Here is a 19,294-nt window from a genome sequence, read left to right on the forward strand (position 1 = left end):
GGGCTTTACCTAGCAGAGACTTGTAGATGACCTGGAGTCAGTCAGTGGGTTTGGCGACGAGTATGAAGCGAGGGCCAGCCAACGAGAGCGTACAGGTCACAGTGGCGGGTAGTATATGGAGCTTTGGTGACAAAACGGATGGGACTGTGATAGACTGCATCTAATTTGTTGAGTAGAGTGCTGGAGGCTATTTTGTAAATGACATCGCCGAAGTCGAGGATCGGTTGGATGGTCAGTTTTACAAGGGTATGTTTGGCAGCATGAGTGAAGGATGCTTTGTTGTGAAATAGGAAGCCAATTGGATTGGAGATGCTTTATGTGAGTCTGGAAGGAAAGTTTACAGTCTAACCAGACACCTAGGTATTTGTAGTTGTCCACATATTCTAAGTCAGAACCGTCCAGAGTAGTGATGCTGGACGGGTGGGCAGGTGCTGGCAGAGATCGGTTGAAGAGCATGCATTTAGTTCTACTTGCATTTAAGAGCAGTTGGAGGCCACGGAAGGAGAGTTGTATGGCATCGAAGTTTGTCTGGAGGTTATTTAACACAGTGTCCAAAGAAGGGCCAGAGGAATGCAGAATGGTGTCGTCTGCGTAGAGGTGGATCAGAGAATCACCAGCAGCAAGAGCAACATCATTGATGTATACAGAAAAGAGAGTCGGCCCGAGAATTAAACCCTGTGGCACACCCATAGAGACTGTCAGAGGTCCGGACAACAGTCCGAGGGTCCAGATTGTCTAGCCCGGCTGATTTGTAGGGGTCTAGATTTTGCAGCTCTTTAAGAACATCAGCTATCTGGATTTGGGTAAAGGAGAAATCAAATCAAATCAAATGTTATTTGTCACATACACATGGTTAGCAGATGTTAATGCGAGTGTAGCGAAAATCTTGGGCTTCTAGTTCCGACAATGCAGTAATAACCAACGAGTAATCTAGCTAACAATTCCAAAACTACTACCTTATACACACAAGTGTAAAGGGATAAAGAATATGTACATAAAGATATATGAATGAGTGATGGTACAGAGCGGCATAGGCAAGATGCAGTAGATGGTATCGAGTACAGTATATACATATGAGATGAGTATGTAAACAAAGTGGCATAGTTTAAAGTGGCTAGTGATACATGTATTACATAAAGATGCAGTAGGTGATATAGAGTACAGTATATACGTATACATATGAGATAAATAATGTAGGGTATGTAAACATTATATTAAGTAGCATTGTTTAAAGTGGCTAGTGATATATTTTACATCAATTCCCATCATTAAAGTGGCTGGAGTTGAGTCAGTGTGTTGGCAGCAGCCACTCAATGTTAGTGGTGGCTGTTTAACAGTCTGATGGCCTTGAGATAGAAGCTGTTTTTCAGTCTCTCGGTCCCAGCTTTGATGCACCTGTACTGACCTCGCCTTCTGGATGATAGCGGGGTGAACAGGTAGTGGCTCGGTGGTTGTTGTCCTTGATGATCTTTATGGCCTTCCTGTGACATCGGGTGGTGTAGGTGTCCTGGAGGGCAGGTAGTTTGCCCCCGGTGATGCGTTGTGCAGACCTCACTACCCTGTGGAGAGCCTTACGGTTGTGGGCGGAGCAGTTGCCGTACCAGGCGGTGATACAGCCCGATAGGATGCTCTCGATTGTGCATCTGTAGAAGTTTGTGAGTGCTTTTGGTGACAAGCCAAATTTCTTCAGCCTCCTGAGGTTGAAGAGGCGCTGCTGCGCCTTCTTCACGATGCTGTCTGTGTGGGTGGACCAATTATGTTCATCTGTGATGTGTACGGCGAGGAACTTAAAACTTACTACCCTCTCCACTACTGTTCCATCGATGTGGATAGGGGGGTGTTCCCTCTGCTGTTTCCTGAAGTCCACAATCATCTCCTTAGTTTTGTTGATGTTGAGTGTGAGGGTATTTTCCTGACACCACACTCCGAGGGCCCTCACCTCCTCCCTGTAGGCTGTCTCGTCGTTGTTGGTAATCAAGCCTACCACTGTTGTGTCGTCTGCAAACTTGATGATTGAGTTGGGGGCTTTGGCGGGTTGCTGTGGAGGGTGCCGGGCAGATTATCTAGCCCGGCTGATTTGTAGGGGTTGAGATTTTTCAGCTCTTTCAGAACATCAGCTATCTGGATTTGGTTGAAGGAGAAATGGGGGAGGCTTTGGCGGGTTGCTGTGGGGGGTGGAGGGGTGTTGATTGGGGAAGGGGTAGCCAGGTGGAAAGCATGGCCAACTGTAGAAAAATGCTTATTCAAATTCTCAATTATAGTGGATTTATCACTGGACAGTGTTTCCTAGCACCAGAGCAGTAGGCAGCTGGGAGAAGGTGCTCTTGTTCTCCATGGACTTTACAGTGTCCCAGAACTTCGAGTTTATGCTACAGGATGCTAATTTCTGCTTGAAAAAGCTAGCCTTAGCTTTCCTAACTGCCTGTGTATATTGGTTCCTAACTTCCCTGAAAAGTTGCATATCGCGGGGGTTCTTCGATGCTAATGCAGAACGCCACTGGATGTTTTTGTGCTGGTCAAGGGCAGTCAGTTCTGGAGAGAACCAAGGGCTATATCTGTTCATTTAACATTACATTTAAGTCATTTAGCAGACGCTCTTATCCAGAGCGACTTACAAATTGGTGCATTCACCTTATGACATCCAGTGGAACAGTAGTGCATCTAAATCTTTTAAGGGGGGGGGGGGGGGGGGGGGTGAGAGGGATTACTTTATCCTATCCTAGGTATTCCTTAAAGAGGTGGGGTTTCAGGTGTCTCCGGAAGGTGGTGATTGACTCCGCTGTCCTGGCGTCCTGTTCCTGGTTCTACATTTTTTTTATGGGGCATGCTTATTTAAGATGGTGAGGAAGGCACTTTTAAAGAATAACCAGGAATCCTCTACTGACGGGATGTGGTCAATATCCTTCCAGGATACCCGGGCAAGGTCGATTAGAAAGGCCCGCTCGCTGAATTGCTTTAGGGAGCATGTGACAGTGATGAGGGGTGGTCGTTTGACTGCAGACCCATTAAGGATGCAGGCAATGAGGCAGTGATCCCTGAGATTTTGGTTGAAAACAGCAGAGGTGTATTTGGAGGGAAAGTTGGTTAGGATGATATCTATGAGGGTGCCCGTGTTTATGGATTTGGGGTTGTACCTGGTGGGTTCATTGATAATTTGTGTGAGATTGAGGGCATCAAGCTTAGATTGTAGGATGGCCGGGGTGTTAAGCATGTTCCAGTTTAGTTCACCTAGCAGCACGAGCTCTGAAGATAGATGGGGGGCAATCAATTCACATATGGTGTCCAGGGCACAGCTTGGGGCAGAGGGTGGTCTATAGCAAGCGGCAACGGTGAGAGACTTGTTTCTGGAAAGGTGGATTTTTAAAAGTAGAAGCTCAAATTATTTGGGTACAGACCTGGATAGTAAGACCGAACTCAGCAGGCTATCTCTGCAGTAGATTGCAACACCGCCCCCTTTGGCAGTTCTATCTTGTCGGAAATTGTTATAGTTGGGGATGGAAATTTCAGGGTGTTTTGGTGTTTTTCCTAAGACAGGATTCAGACACGGCTAGGACATCCGGGTTGGCAGAGTGTGCTAAAGCAGTGAATAAAACAAACTTAGGGAGGAGGCTTCTAATGTTAACATGCATGAAACCAAGGCTTTTACGGTTACAGAAGTCAACAAATGAGAGCACCTGGGGAGTAGGAGTGGAGCTAGGCACTGCAGGGCCTGGATTAACCTCTACATCACCAGTGGAACAGAGGAGGAGTAGGATAAGGGTACGGCTAAAGGCTATCAGAACTGGTCGTCTAGTACGTTCGGAACAGAGTAAAAGGAGCAGGTTTCTGGGCGCGATAGAAGAGATTCAAGGCATAATGTACAGACAAAGGTATGTTAGGATGTGAGTATATTGGAGGTAAAACTAGGCATTGAGTAATGATGGGAGAGATAGTTTAAACCAGGTGATGTCACCGCATATGTGGGAGGTGAAACTAAATGGTTGGTTAAGGCATATTGAGCAGGGCTAGAGGCTCTACAGTGAAATAAGACAATAATCACTAACCAGGACAGTAATGGACAAGGCATATTGATATTAGGGAGAGGCATGCATAGCCGGGTGATCATATGGGTCCAGTGAGTGGTTGGGCTGGCTGGAGACTCGGCGATTCAGACAGCTAGCAGGCCAGGGCTAGCAAGCTAGCAGAAGGGCCTTAGAGGGGCGTCTCGACGGAGGAATGTCTGTTTTAGCCTGTTTTAGCTCATGACCTAAGGCACAGGCACAATATGGAAGTATATGCATGCAATACATGCATACTAACCAGTCTTGCAGGCGTTTACATGGTTTTGGATAATGTCAGGTGATTGAAATTTCAACGGCAGTCCCAGTGCTCTAAAAAAGTAGGGTCAATAATACTTAACTGTGTGTCTATTTATTCTCAAATTTCAACTAGCTAAAGGATCAAACGCTCAGAAAACTGTTAAGAGTAAGTTAAAATGTAATTTTATTCAATATTTTGGCTTGTCAGGGACTTTCCAAGTTTTTGCAATGTTTTGTTTCAGACATGGATACCAAGAATTGGTATCACAGTCGGATTTAGGCAAGGTGGTAGCCAGCCATGGGGCCCAACGTTTCCACCACCTGGTGCAGCAAGGGCTCAAGCCCTTTAGGTTTTCTTTCAAGGGCCCACCTCGTAATGAATCTTACCAGACAAACGTTATTACAAAAACTTGAATCTAAAGTTAGTTTTAGGTTAATCTCGTATGGAAAAACTACCAGAGGAGGTTGGTGGCACCTTAATTGGTGAGGATGGGCTCGTGGTAATCGCTGGAGAGGAATCTGTGGAATGATATAAACTACATCAAACATGGTTTCAGCCATTATTATAAGCCGCCTCTCCTGCTGAAACTATGTAAACATAAATGGTACTGACCAATTACACAATACTTTAGTTCTGGGTTAAACCGATATTAGGGTAGTCGTTTGTGGGTGGGTATAATTTGTGGAACATTCGAACAGGAAACTGTTCCAAAAACTTAAAGTACAAGGTTGCCAACAAACAAAGCATACAAAGTAGCATGATCAATTTAACTAGCTGACGAATAGGCATCAACTCACCCCGTAGCTTGTTTTTAATGTTTGTCCATAGGCTATCATAGTGAGGACAGACATTTTCCAGAATAAAGTGGTAAGTGAAAAACTTAATGAAATAGCCCACTCCCTACCTGGTATCTTATTCTACCGCTATACAACTTTATATGCGTTATCTTGTTATTTACAAAGTTTTTGGAACAGATTCCTATTGGAACGTTCCACAAACTATACCCACCCGTAGTTTGTCGCTGTATTCTAATTCCAAGAGGGCTATTTGCATAAATCCGGAAGTTGAGTCAGTTATTTGTTGCAGCCAGGCGTTCTGGTACTTGTAGTTCTTTTTTACACCCATCTTAGATCTACACTCCTATAACAGTAAGTATTTCTCGTGACAATCTGTCCACATCTAACTTAGAATTGTGTGCCATTATATGTGTTAGTTATCGTAAATAGCTATTCTGAAGTTTGGTATTACTGAGGAATTCACATTTTATGGTTATCATCTCGTATGATTTCGCTAGCAAGCTAACTAACAGCGCCAGTCTCTTGTCTCGAAACCAACGTGAGCTAGCTATGTTTCTTTTAGCTAGTTTCCAAATAACATTTGTACATAATACACTAAACATTCCATACGGTGTGAGATGGCCATCTACTTAAATGTGCAACAAGAGTGTGTGAATAAAGTGAGATAGCTAACTAGCAAACAAACAAGTCAACTTGTTAACAAGCCAGCCAGTTGGATAGCTAGCTAGCTAAATCAGTAGTTTGCCCCATACCTTGTATTGCATCATGTAATTCTAGGTTATATTCCAGGCAGTTCTAACAGTTTTAATTTGGAAGACCTCAAGTTACTGTACTGCGGTGTCATATCGTGTTCATGTACGACACAGTTACTTAACTACGTTTAGTAGTTCCATATTTCATAGCTTGTCATGTCTTGGCCCATCCAAACACATCTTAGCCAAACCGGTTACCCATTTCAGTCACATTTAGATATTATTACACCCTTTACTCTGACCAGAGGTTTTGCTATTGAATGACTAACGTTACCTGCCTGGCTTTCCACGTAGCTGCCTTTGCAAGACTAGCTAATAACCTCTAAATTGCTTGTTTGTTTAAATTGACCAATAATTTTGTGTGGATGCTAGGTTTTTGTCTTGACTAGAAGGGTTGGTGGTGGTCGACCACACATTTTACAAGTAGGGGAATTGCTACGGTTGCTCATAAGACTACAGAATTGACTGATAATATTTCTGTTGATTCTTGTTTTTTTTGTGAAACTACACAACCAAATTGACTCCAAATGTTGTTGACAGACATGCCAGGTGAAACCACCACAGAGACAGTCCCAGCAATGGAGCTGCAACAGTCCCAGGCAGAGACCGGTTAGTATCTTATTTATATTTCTCAATGTGTCTGTCTGTACAGTCCTCGAGGCTGTGTCTTGACCTGGCATGATATGTTTTTCCACATATTGGGTCCAGGAACTCAACAGCAAAATTACTAAACAATTGGTTTCTCTCTTCTCAATATGGCATTTCTTTACTCTGATCATACTGGACCAAACCTTGTGTGTGTAACCTCTAACATAGAATCCAACAGGGTTTGTTTTGGTTTCCTGGACTCTGAAACATTACTATACTCACCTATACTTTATGAGGTTTCTTTCTACTGTACTCACCTGCACTGTATGAGTTTTGTCTTGGGACTGGGGTGTAATGGACAAACTAATACGCCATGATACTCTTTCTTGTGGTGTCTTGCATGGAACATAATCTGTCTCCAAAAAACAGACTGCAAAATGTCTGGCGAATACCTATTCAAAAAGGCAATGAGAAAGCATAGTGATGTCCTCACGAATGACAGTTTTCAGAATCTGAGCTATTAAATTTACCGGGAAGAAATATTTGCTAAATTACTGGATTATTTTTTATTTTCAATGGACAATGTGCTATGTGCTTGGATTACCAGTGGTCATTTTCCATTCACAATAGTGTAGGCCTAATGTTAAATATAATCTGTAATATTTATTGTAAAATGGCTTGTGAATCACTAGTCTACTGGACCTGTTCATGCTAAATGAAAATGCTCAACTCAAAGGTTCCTCAACTGCTCTACATTCAGCTACATCTTTCATCAATCTTACTTTCCGTACATTTTCTGGCTGATCTAGCTGAAATAGTACACAAGGTAAAGCATGTTCGTTTAATTTCCTCCTTCACTTTCTTCCCTTATGATGAGTAGTTATCACATCTTTTGAACGATAAGCCTAATTGACCCTGTATTTAGTGCTTGTTTCTTCAGTCTGTGTACTGAAAGGTGATGGGTCCCAAGGTGTTTCACTTGAATGCGGGGCACTGCATGATAAGACTGGTAGGGGAATACAAATATTCATTATCTCTGTCACAAACACTTTCACAAAGACTCATGGTTTATACTGTCACCGATTAGACTCACATTGGGCTCATCATGCACAACTTGGTGGTCTACATTTGACCCTTCTTCTGTGTGTAGAAACAGTACATGTATTGTGGTTCCATTAGTACATGTTTTAGGAGTTGTTGTTTCTCAACAGGAGTATTGGTTTCTCCAATTTCTTGTTAAGATGAATTTGGACTCAATTCAGCCCCAGTTTTGATTCGCATATGGTTATTTTTAAGGAGAGAGACTCTCACTCCATCGTTTGGAACAGTATCCCGCTTTACATAAAAAATTAAAAAAGTTTCCCAACAAGGGTTGCAGCTTTTAATGTCGCTGTGACTCCCCCCTACTCTTTCTACTTCCCCTTTCTACTCCTACTCTTTTCCTGGATTCCCAGTGTTGAGATTCGATGGGAGTTGTATCGACAAACCAGTTTCACTACTTGAGGTTACCAAGGAAATGGCTGATCCAAACCCCACTGTAGCTGCCGAAGCAGTTCAAGATTACACTGAGAAGGTTGAGGACAAGCTGAATGAAGAAGAGATTGTAAGCCCTGTTAAAGAAGAACCAACAACCCAAGACCAACCTACTGCTGTGCCAGAGGAAGACCGAGGGACCGCTGAGGAAGATGTGCCAAAGGTTGCTGTTGAAGAACAAGTAGTGCCAGTTCCTGAAGCCACCACGGAAGAGCAAGAAACTGCTTCAGAATATCTGACGCCACCTGAAGTGGTTGAAGCCCCTGAGGTTGTGAGCGTTGCAGTCCAACAAAACGAAAAGGCCAGTCAGAGCGAGGAACCCAAGGTGAAGGTCCAGACTAATGATGTTAATGGTCATTCCAGGTCATTTGCTATTCATTCAGGTGGGTTATATTTATTACAACTTAATGAAAACTGTCCCTCTAGGTGCTTTTCTTTTGCCGATTTGGTTGGTTAAAATGTTTAAGTGGTGTTTCCCCTTTAGCACTAAGGAATCAGCAATGTTCTTTCTGAAAGGGTCACCTTTTTTGGTCTAAACTTGGGACTTACAATGATCACCAACTACACAATTTCTAAATGTATTGAATGACACTGTCCCCCTTTGTACATCACCTGAACCCTCAGTCAGGTTTTTGACAGGGTAGTTTTGACTACTGTACTGTGGGTCTGTCTTTTAGGAAATGTATAACACCTTTTAGAAGCTGCTTGTCCTTGCTAGTAGTTTGCTGAGTAGTTTGCGTTGCAGTCCACAACAATCTGTGTGTACCTCCATGTTTTTTGCCTGTGCTTTTTTTTACTGTTGTATGTGAGTTAAGTGCATCTAATATGCGTTGCCACAGAAACCACTCCCTTTGCCACTCCTACCCCAAAAGCCTTTTGTGAACTAACACTCACACTTAACCCCCCCTTACTAGCTCTGACTACATCTACTAAATGTGAATATTGTAGTTGAGATTGAACATTCTCTTATGATGTTGTCAATCGCTGTATAGTGTGACAATGTTTTTGCACCGACTAGTCGGATTTTGTCCTTGACATTTGTATTGATTATGGATCCCTGTTAGTCTACTAGGGCGAACATTCAACATTCTCTTATGACATTGTCACTGTCGTCCAAATCCAACTGACATCCTGTCTTCCCTTTACTCTGCTTCCAAGGTGCTCTAATCCTTTACCCTGTGCTCTTCTACCAGACCCCCTAGCCCCCTAAACTGACAAGACTTTAAGTGGGACCACCTCTCCTCTTCTCCCAAAGCTGTGCCTTCTTTCGACACCAAGTGCCCATCTCCAACCAACCCTACCTCCGCTCCTAAGTCCCTCGCCACTCTTCACTGCTCCTCCACTAACCCCTCTTCACCTTTTGCTTCGCCCCCTGTCGGCTCTCATTTTGGTGGTAAGGACCAGGCCACCCCACAACCCACGGTAATAAAATCTGGGGAGCCAGGGAATACTGAGAGGTTTACTAGGTCTAATGTTCTTCTAAACCTGTCCCTCTGGCTGACGCTGCCAACTGAATCTAACAATATTGCGCTGTAACCTGAAGCTCTACTACCAGCCAACTCTAACCCCACTGCCCCAGTTAATGCCAGACCATTGCCTCCCACAATGTCTGAGAGGGCCCCAGACACCACTGGTGCAGCTTCACACATTCACAAACCCCCTGCTATTCCTATCCTCACCGGAACTATCCTCTGCCTCGTACGTTCAGCAAGTGAATGTCACTGCCGCCACCCTCCTAACTGAAGACGCTGTCCTCTTTTCCCCAGCACCTCCTGCCATAGCTGTAGTAGCCTCCAAGGCTGATGTTGTCCATCCAGAGAATTCCACAACCTACTGCCTTCCCAGTTCAGGTCTCATTGTCAGAAGTGATGGCTGTTCCATTGGCTACGTCGCCTGTTAAAGCCTGCCCTTTCTCTTTTAAAGTGTTTTGCGAACATGCTGCTATTGCACCTATGTCATTCTCCACTCCTTTGCCCCCTCTGAGAGCTACGGAAGGTCAAGCAAAGCACCAGCTGCATAAGGCTACAGCTGTATCTGCTGAGGCTTCTGTTGTGAAGAATTAACTGCCCTGTGAGTCTGCAGCAGTTGACGACAGAGCTGAAGAGGTGTCTGTAGACGTGGCTGCTGAAGAACCAGCTGAGAAGCAGGTTGATATGCCTGCTGAGAAGCAGGTTGATATGCCTGCTGAGAAGCAGGTTGATATGCCTGCTGCTGCCTCTGTTACCTCTCTCCAAGCTTCTGCTACTGAGCCTCCTGCTGTTGAAAATACTCCCACCACTCTACACCAGTTTTCTCCATTTGATAAGGAAACTCCTTACTGCCCCCGCTGGTGTGGAGGTATTTGTCTCTCCTAAAAACCCAGCACCTCGAGCATCGTTTCCCAGGCTGTCCCCTGTCCATGTCACCCCTCTGATTCCACTAGACGAACCTGACGGCGGCTCACCCGTATTCCCCTGTTGACCCACACCAGTGGAGTCTCCCCCTCCCGTCACCTCCATCTTTATCACTGAACCCTGGGGCTGGGCGGTATACTGTATTTTATGATATACTTACCTTCTATACCGGTATTTGAATGCTTTTGTTTGTTTAATGTGATACGCCATGTGTAATGTCAATTTTTATAGTTTTAGAGTCCTCTCTCTCCACTCTTTCTCTCCGTGCCACTTTCCACATAGACCTAGCCACACCCCTGTCACTCAAGGGGCGCATTTGATGTTCCTCAACCACGGGACACTTTAGTCTGCATGGTCAATGCAGCACATGCAACAATGCTGTTTGCTTCTTAATATAAATCCACTAGAGTTCTATAATGACACTTAGTTTGTGTTTCTTACATCAGCAAGTTTATTTTCTTAGCGACTTGCCCTGAATCTTGTGAGACGCTAATTGTTAGCCACTAATAGCTAGCTAGCTAATAAATGTACTGAGTAAGAGCAAACGTAGCTAGCTAATACAGCCCACTATTATATTCTAACTATACAATTAGAATAGTCATTTTGATTCCAACAGTTTTGCTCTAATTCGCAAAGTAAAATCGCAATTGCACCATTTGGTTAAAAATAAGTCCTAGATTATTTGCCCATGTTGTGCAGCCCTACGTGGTAGTGTGGAAATTCTCAATTGAGCAGAGGTATGAATAACTTAAGTAAAAATACTTTAAAGTTGATTTTGGTATCTTTATTATTTTTTTATTTTTTGACAACTTTTACTTCACTACATTCCTAAAGAAACTGTACTTTTTACTCCATACATTTTCCCTGATACCTAAAAGTACTCGTTACATTTTGAATGCATAGCAGGACAGTAAAATAGTCCAATTAAGCACTTGTCAAGAGAGCATCCCTGTTCATCTATTGCCTCTGATCTGGATGACTCACTAAACACATGCTTTGTTTGTCAATTGTGTTGGAGTGTGCCCCTGGCTATCCATAAATAAATAAACAAGAAAATGGTTTGCTTAATATAAGGAATTTGAAATGAATTACATTTGATCAATTTTACTTTTGATACTTAAGTATATTTTAAACCATACTTTTTAGACTAACTCAAGTAGTATTTTACTGGGTGACTTTCACTTGAGTAATTATCTTTACTTTTACTCAAGTATGACAATTTGGTACTTTTTCCACCTCTGCAATTGACTGCAGGAAATGCAAAACTTTTATGTGCTCAAATTTGTTTTGGTTGAATTGAACAGTATAAATTAATCAGAATGGAGAAAGACTCATCGAAATCACTTAATGTATGTGTTGCCACTTTTTAGGATCACTCACTACTCAAGCACCATGGGATCACTCACTACTCATAAAGCACCCTAGGGTCACTCACTACTCAAAGCACATGTACAACTTTTATTATTCAAAAACTAAAAATACTGTCAATTTAAATGTTATAAATACTGTGATATTATTTTGGCCATATCGCCCAGCCCTACTGATTTCCCCCACCAGATCCAGAGCCCATTGTGGTAAAGCCAGTGGTCAACAACAATAAGGGTATGATGAATCCACATTGGCCTGCTTCGCATGGCAATTTTAAAATGACACTAACAATATTAGTATGCATCATTTAGGGTCTGGTCATTTCTAAAGGTGAAGTTTCTTCATTGAATATATTGGGGTAAAATGTAAGACTTTGTTCAGTCACTGACATTGTACTAACAATTTTTTATTTATTTTTTACATCAGGTAAAATATTTGTGACTCACTTTGTGAGTCTCTTATGCTGAATTATTATTATTTTTATATTTAAAAAAATATTTTTCCTCAGACCACACTTTATGTCGCAGTGGGATGTATTAATGCTTATGTGAATGGTTGTCTTAACTACCTTAATACCTACAGTCTATGTTTGGTTCATCCTCACTCTAGAAAATCCACCCTTTGCTTGGCTTCTGTAGTAGCAACCATTTAGTGCTGACCAAAACCTGACCAATGGCAAAATGTGTATTTGACTTGTTTCTCTACACCCAGGGGCCACCAGGGGGTGGTGTTCTCCTACACCCAGGGGCCAACCTCAAACTGTTTTTTTGGTCCAGCAACCCCATTTTTATATAATTTAATTTTATTGTGGCTATGACCGTTTTATTACAAATCAGTCTGATTTAGAATTATTGACAGTATTTGAAGGAAGTTCGGTTTGAAGTGAAATGCATCAGAAAGGAAGTAGGAAGTTTTGTATGATTGGTGTAGAAAATAATGTCATTGATGGTGCCCCCCCAGTCTGAATAAGTGCCTGGTCTTGTCCACTCTGTTCTGTGTCCTGCCGCTTTTGGGCATTGTAGAAGGAAACAGAAGACATGTCCGGGTTCCTGAGAGTCTTCTTTCATTCATGGGGTCATAGTATTTTGTAGCTTTAACCGTTCAAAACAGAGCCATATTTTTCTGAAGAAAGCAGAAAACGCTCTGTTTATTACAACCATGTCTAGTGGCTATCGGCGGTTACTAACATAACCGTGGTTCTATGAACCAAGCGTAATGTATTTTATTTCAGTTTCTCTCACGACCTCATTTTCAAATCAGTGAGACCTCTGTATTTGTGCAGATTTTCCCAAACTAATTTCCTGCAACTGTCCCAGGGAAGTGTATGAATGTATTTTGATGTGTTTGTAACCAAGTTGACTCCATATATTACCACATAATTACGTTCCCTTATCCTTTTCTGCTTACGTAAATAGTTTTTGTTTATGTTATACTAAAGAACTGATTCTGTGATATGTTGTGACATGTTCTAATGGAATGTATCTGGTGGTGTCTAGGGTCTGGCACAGATTCTGACAGTGATGACTCCGTACCAGACTTGGAGGAGCAGGACTCAACACAGACACAGCAGGCACAGGTACAGTATGGCCATTGGCCACCAGAGGGTGCTGCTCCCCTATACCCGGGGGGTCAAGTCGAGGGGGGAATCCCTCTTGTAAATAAATATGTTTATCCACTTTTTATTAACTTGATTTTGACCATAATATACTTAACGCAACCACTATCCTCCTGTTAAGTAAAAATTACCTGTTTTAGGTCAGTTAGGATCACTACATTATTTTACGACTGAAATGTCAGAATAATAGTAGAGAATAATTTATTACAGATTTTATTTCTTTCATCACATTCCCAGTGGGTCAGAAGTTTACATAAACTCAATTAGTATTTGGTACGTTTCAGGTAGCCTTCCCTAAGCTTCCCACAATAAGTTGGGTGAACATAGGCCCATTCCTCCTGACAGAGCTGGTGTAACCGGGTCAGGATTGTTGGCCTCCTTGCTCACACATGCTTTTTCTATAGGATTCAGGTCAGGGCTTTGTGATGGCCACTCCAATACCTTGACTTTGTCCTTAAGCCATTTTGCCACAACTTTGGAAGTATGCTTGGGGTCATTGTCAAATTTGGAAGACCCATTTGCAACCAAGCTTTAACTTCCTGAGATGTTGCTTCAATATTCATAATTGTCCTGCCATCTATTTTGTGAAGTGCACGAGTTCCCTCCTGCAGCAAAGCACCCCCACAACATGATGCTGCCACCCCCGTGCTTCACGGTTGGGATGGTGTTCTTCGGCTTGCAAGCTTCCCCCTTTTTCCTCCAAACATAACGATGGTCATTACGGCCAAACAGTTCTATTTTTGTTTCATCAGACCAGAGGACATTTCTCCAAGAAGTACGATCTTTGTCCCCATGTGCAGTTGCACACCGTAGCCTGGCTCTTTTTATGGCGGTTGCGGGACAAAGGCCGCTCAGCAAGGAAGCCATTCAGGTTATGTCGATGTAGGACTTGTTTTACTGTGGATATAGATACTTTTGTACCTGTTTCCTCCAGCATTTTCACAAGGTCCTTTGCTGCTGTTCTGGGATTGCACTTTTCACACCAAAGTATGTTAATCTCTCTATCTTCTTCCTGAGCTGAATTTTTTTTAAATATATTTTTTTAACCTTTGTCTAACTAGGCAAGTCAGTTAAGAACAATTTCTTATTTTCAATGATGGCCTAAGAACGGTGGGTTAACTGCCTTGTTCAGGAGCAGAACGACAGATTTATACCTTGTCAGCTCGGGGATTCGATCGTGCAACCTTTCGGTTACTAGTCCAATGCTCTAACCACTAGGCGACCCTGCCGCCCCAGGCTGTGTGGTCCCATGGTGTATATATTTGCAAACTATTGTTTGTACAGATGAAAGTGGTACCTTCAGGTGTTTGGAAATTGCTCCCAAGGATGAACCAGACTTGTGGAGGTCTACAATATTCCACGCTTTTTAAAGGCACAGTCAACTTGGTGTATGTGAACTTCTGACCCACTGGAATTGTGAAACAGTGATCTATAAGTCAAATAATCTGTCTGTAAATAATTGTTGGAAAAATTACTTGTCATGCACAAAGTAGATGTCCTTAACCGACTTGCCAAAACTATAGTTTTGTGAAGAAATTTGTGAAGTGGTTGACAAACAAGTTTTTTAATGACTCCAACCTAAGTGTGTTAACTTCTGACTTCAACTGTATGTGAACAACAGCTGGTGCGTGATGTATAAGGAAGTCTTGAGGTTTTGCTCGCCTGAGGTAGAGTATCTCAGGATGAGCTGTAGACCACACTATCTACCTAGAGTTTATCTGTATTTTTCATAGCTGTCTACATACCACCACACACCGACGCTGGCACTGAAAAGACGGGTACTCAGATCCTCAAAAGGTTTTCTAGCTGCACCATCAAACATCCTGATGGGTTGCATCACTGCCTGTTATGGCAACTGCTTGGCCTCCGACCCCAAGGCACTACAGAGGGCAGTGTGTACGGCCCAGTACATCACCTGGGCTAAGCTTCCTGCCATCCAGGACCTCTATACCAGGCTGTGTCAGAGGAAGGCTTCAAAAATGTATTTGACTCCAGCCACCCTTGTCATAGACTGTTCTCTATGCTACCAAATGGCAATCGGTACTAGAGTGCCAAGTCTAGGTCCAAGAGGCTCCTTTATTGCTTCTATCCCCAAGCCAGAAGACTCCTGAACAGCTAATCAAATGGCTTCCCAGACTATTTGCATTCCCCCCCCAGAACACTGCTGCTTCTCTCTGTTGTTATGTATGCATCGTCACTTTAATAACTCTACCTACATGTACATATGACCTTGACGCCGGTGCCCCTGCACATCGACTCTGTACCGGTACCCCCTGTAAACAGCCTGGCTATTGTTATTTTTCTCTTTAATTATTTGTTATTCTTAACTCGTATTTTATTTTATTTTTTATGTGTTTGCTTAACTGTATTGTTGGTTAAGGGCTTGTAAGTAAGCATTTCACTGTAAGGTCTACACCACCTGTGGTGTATGTGACAAATAACAACGTTTGATTTGAACTGATCAATTTCCGCTAGATAAGCCAGCTTCAAAGTCAAAATTGGTCCCCCGTAAAAGTAATGTTTTTTGCTTTTTGGTGTTAATTTAGGGTTAGGCATTAGGGTTTAGTGTGGTTAAGGTTAGGTTTAAAATCAGATTTTATGACTTTGTGGTTGTGCCAGCTAGTGACCCCTCTGCAGAGGTGCCTCTAGTATATGAGTCATCACGATAAATGACAACTTACTGATAAATGTGTCCAACTTACAGAATAAGTGATTTTTACAAACCTGTTGTTCTCCTCAGCTTGCTGCAGCAGCTGAGATCGACGAGGAGCCAGTCAGCAAAGCCAAACAAAGTAGAAGTGAAAAGAAGGCCAGAAAGGTCAGTTAAGTTCATTCACATGTTCCTAGAGTACATTGTTTTGAAATAGCATCATTCCCCAAACAAAGTTATTAGGTCATTATTTCTTAAGTCTATGGGATATTATTTTTTTACCCAGTGTAAAAACAGATATTTTTTTAGTTTTAACGACTTTCAGTTCAGTTTCCTTTGGACAGTGTTTTCCTACAGACCAATATGTTGATTAGCTACTATAGTTTTCTGTGGACAAAAATGTAGTAATCTTCTCTGTTAACACCAGGCCATGTCCAAGCTGGGCCTCCGTCAGGTGATGGGCGTAACCAGGGTTACCATCAGGAAGTCCAAGAACATCCTGTTTGTCATCCCCAAGCCAGACGTCTACAAGAGCTCCGCCTCCGACACATACATCGTTTTCGGAGAGGCTAAGGTTGGAATCTATGCCTTTTTATATCAGACATGTGCATTGTCTTTGGGGAATCCAAGGCACGTGATGCTATTTTAAGTGGTAACCAGAAATGCTAGAAGAATCATTCATCAATTTCATCTTGGTTGGCTCTGACAGTGCAGCTTTTCATTTGATGGGACCTGCTATACTTTCTAATAGTTTATAAATACCTTTTTAAAGCTGTTGTAAGCCATTTATTTCACAAGTATGTTAAGTTCTCTATGAATTACACCAAGATATGCTTGAAATATTCTTGCAGCTCTGTTTTCTGAAAGTGAATTTCCGTTTGTTCCAGATTGAGGACCTGTCCCAACAAGCTCAACTGGCAGCAGCAGAGAAGTTCAAGGTCCAGGGAGAAGACAGAATGTCTAGCATCCAGGAGAACACACAGACACCCACAGTACAGGAGGAGAGTGAAGAGGAAGAGGTGAGGGTCAAGGAAAGCATTTATTTACAATGACTGATGTGTGATTGTCTCACCTAGCTACTTGTATACATACACACAAGTATGTGGATTTGGCTATTTCTCCCAATTCACTTCTGTGTTCCATCATGCTTTGCAGGTTGATGAGACTGGCGTGGAGGTGAAGGACATTGAGCTGGTGATGTCACAAGCCAACGTATCTCGAGTGAAGGCTATACGAGCGCTCAAGAACAACAACAACGACATTGTTAATGCCATCATGGTAAGTATATTTAATTGGTTGTCACTTGTGTTATGAATGTAATATCAGGTGTAATTAACATTTCACCGTTGCTTGCTATGTTCTGAGGTGATGACCGGCACATTTCCATCTGTACAATAAAGTTGTAGATTCTATTCAATGTTGACAACTAAAATACAAACCACTTTTTATTTTTTTGCAGGAGCTGACCATGTAGATGCCCAAGAACCATGAGGACCCGGGTCCAGTCCATCATTAAACACGAGTAGATGTGGTCTATTCAATTAATTCCAAGGATAAAAATAAAAGTTGTGGATTAAAGGGGATGGAATATTTCTTCTTCTGGTTACTGTTGTGTATTTATGTTTTCCCATTTGTTGGTAAATAAAATGTTTTCCTCACATTATTTCTGTTTGTAAGATTGTGCTTCACTAATAAGCAGCGATGGGTGTAGTACCATTATAGGCAAGGAAACACAAAATAGAAATGTAATCGACGTTATCATTTCCTCAATCAAAGTTTGTATCAACAGATGTAGCCTGTGGAATACATCATTCTAGACAATATAATTCTATGTCGTTATAAATATGCATAATGCGTCCTCCAATTGAATGCCTCATCCTTGAATATAAAATGGATCCTCCGTCTGCCTCTATACCCACACGTATTTTCTCAATGTTATTTATTTGTAATACCTTCATTCACAAAGTTAGACATATTTAATTACAAAATAGGCCATCATCACTGTCAATCTTGAATGATCATTATTTGTTCTACCAGTGAAATGTCCAAACTGCCTCTGCATGCCAATCATCTGACTGATCTAAACATTTTTTTTAAATTTAACCAGGCAAGTCAGTTAAGAACAAGTTCTTATTTAAAATGACTGCCTACCAAACCCCTCCCCTAACACAGACAACGCTGGGACAATTGTGCGCTTCCCTATCAAATCAAATTTTATTTGTCACATACACATGGTTAGCAGATGTTAATGTGAGTGTAGCGAAATGCTTGTGCTTCTAGTTCCGACAATGCAGTGATAACCAACAAGTAATCTAACTAACAATTCCAAAACTACTGTCTTATACACAGTGTAAGGGGATAAGGAATATGTACATAAGGATATATGAATGAGTGATGGTACAGAGCAGCATACAGTAGATGGTATCGAGTACAGTATATACATATGAGATGAGTATGTAGACAAAGTGGCATAGTTAAAGTGGCTAGTGACATAAGGATGCAGTCGATGATCTAGAGTACAGTATATACGTATGCATATGAGATGAATAATGTAGGGTAAGTAACATTATATAAGGTAAAATTGTTTAAAGTGGCTAGTGATATATTTACATCACTTCCCATCAATTCCCATTATTAAAGTGGCTGGAGTTGGGTCAGTGTCAATGACAGTGTGTTGGCAGCAGCCACTCAATGTTAGTGGTGGCTGTTTAACAGTCTGATGGCCTTGAGATAGAAGCTGTTTTTCAGTCTCTCGGTCCCAGCTTTGATGCACCTGTACTGACCTCGCCTTCTGGATGATAGCGGGGTGAACAGGCAGTGGTTCGGGTGGTTGATGTCCTTGATGATCTTTATGGCCTTCCTGTAACATCGGGTGGTGTAGGTGTCCTGGAGGGCAGGTAGTTTGCCCCCGGTGATGCGTTGTGCAGACCTCACTACCCTCTGGAGAGCCTTACGGTTGAGGGCGGAGCAGTTGCCGTACCAGGCGGTGATACAGCCCGCCAGGATGCTCTCGATTGTGCATCTGTAGAAGTTTGTGAGTGCTTTTGGTGACAAGCGAATTTCTTCAGCCTCCTGAGGTTGAAGAGGCGCTGCTGCGCCTTCTTCACGACGCTGTCAGTGTGAGTGGACCAATTCAGTTTGTCTGTGATGTGTATGCCGAGGAACTTGAAACTTGCTACCCTCTCCACTACTGATCCATCGATGTGGATAGGGGGTGTTCCTCTGCTGTTTCCTGAAGTCCACAATCATCTCCTTAGTTTTGTTGACGTTGAGTGTGAGGTTATTTTCCTGACACCACA

General features: G+C 42.3%; 1 protein-coding gene across 2 annotated transcripts; it reads left to right on the plus strand.

The window, feature by feature from the left end:
- The first annotated feature begins 5,357 nt into the window (after positions 1–5,357).
- On the plus strand, positions 5,358–17,658 carry LOC115118597 (nascent polypeptide-associated complex subunit alpha-like). 2 transcript variants are annotated; one of them, XM_029647268.2, is made up of 9 exons: positions 5,358–5,447; positions 6,389–6,457; positions 7,891–8,352; positions 13,227–13,306; positions 16,086–16,163; positions 16,423–16,569; positions 16,883–17,014; positions 17,151–17,273; positions 17,455–17,658. In XM_029647268.2, exons 2-9 carry the CDS (start codon positions 6,391–6,393, stop codon positions 17,467–17,469), a joined length of 1,104 nt encoding a protein of 367 aa, XP_029503128.1. In that variant the 5' UTR covers positions 5,358–5,447; positions 6,389–6,390; the 3' UTR covers positions 17,470–17,658. The 2 variants fall into 2 exon arrangements, with proteins under 2 accessions (XP_029503128.1, XP_029503129.1); XM_029647269.2 differs by lacking the exon at positions 7,891–8,352 and having other exon boundaries at positions 5,385–5,447.
- The last annotated feature ends 1,636 nt before the right edge of the window (positions 17,659–19,294 follow it).

This window comes from Oncorhynchus nerka, linkage group LG7, assembly GCF_034236695.1.
Source record: "Oncorhynchus nerka isolate Pitt River linkage group LG7, Oner_Uvic_2.0, whole genome shotgun sequence".
NCBI classification, from domain to species: Eukaryota; Metazoa; Chordata; class Actinopteri; order Salmoniformes; family Salmonidae; genus Oncorhynchus; species Oncorhynchus nerka.

Coding starts and splice junctions, on each gene's coding strand:
- LOC115118597 (XM_029647268.2), top strand. CDS start 6,391: ATGCCAGGTGAAACCACCACAGAGACAGTCCCAGCAATGGAGCTGCAA. Junction 13,307..16,085: donor CACAGACACAGCAGGCACAG/GTACAGTATGGC, acceptor TGTTCTCCTCAG/CTTGCTGCAGCAGCTGAGAT. Junction 17,015..17,150: donor AGGAGAGTGAAGAGGAAGAG/GTGAGGGTCAAG, acceptor CATGCTTTGCAG/GTTGATGAGACTGGCGTGGA.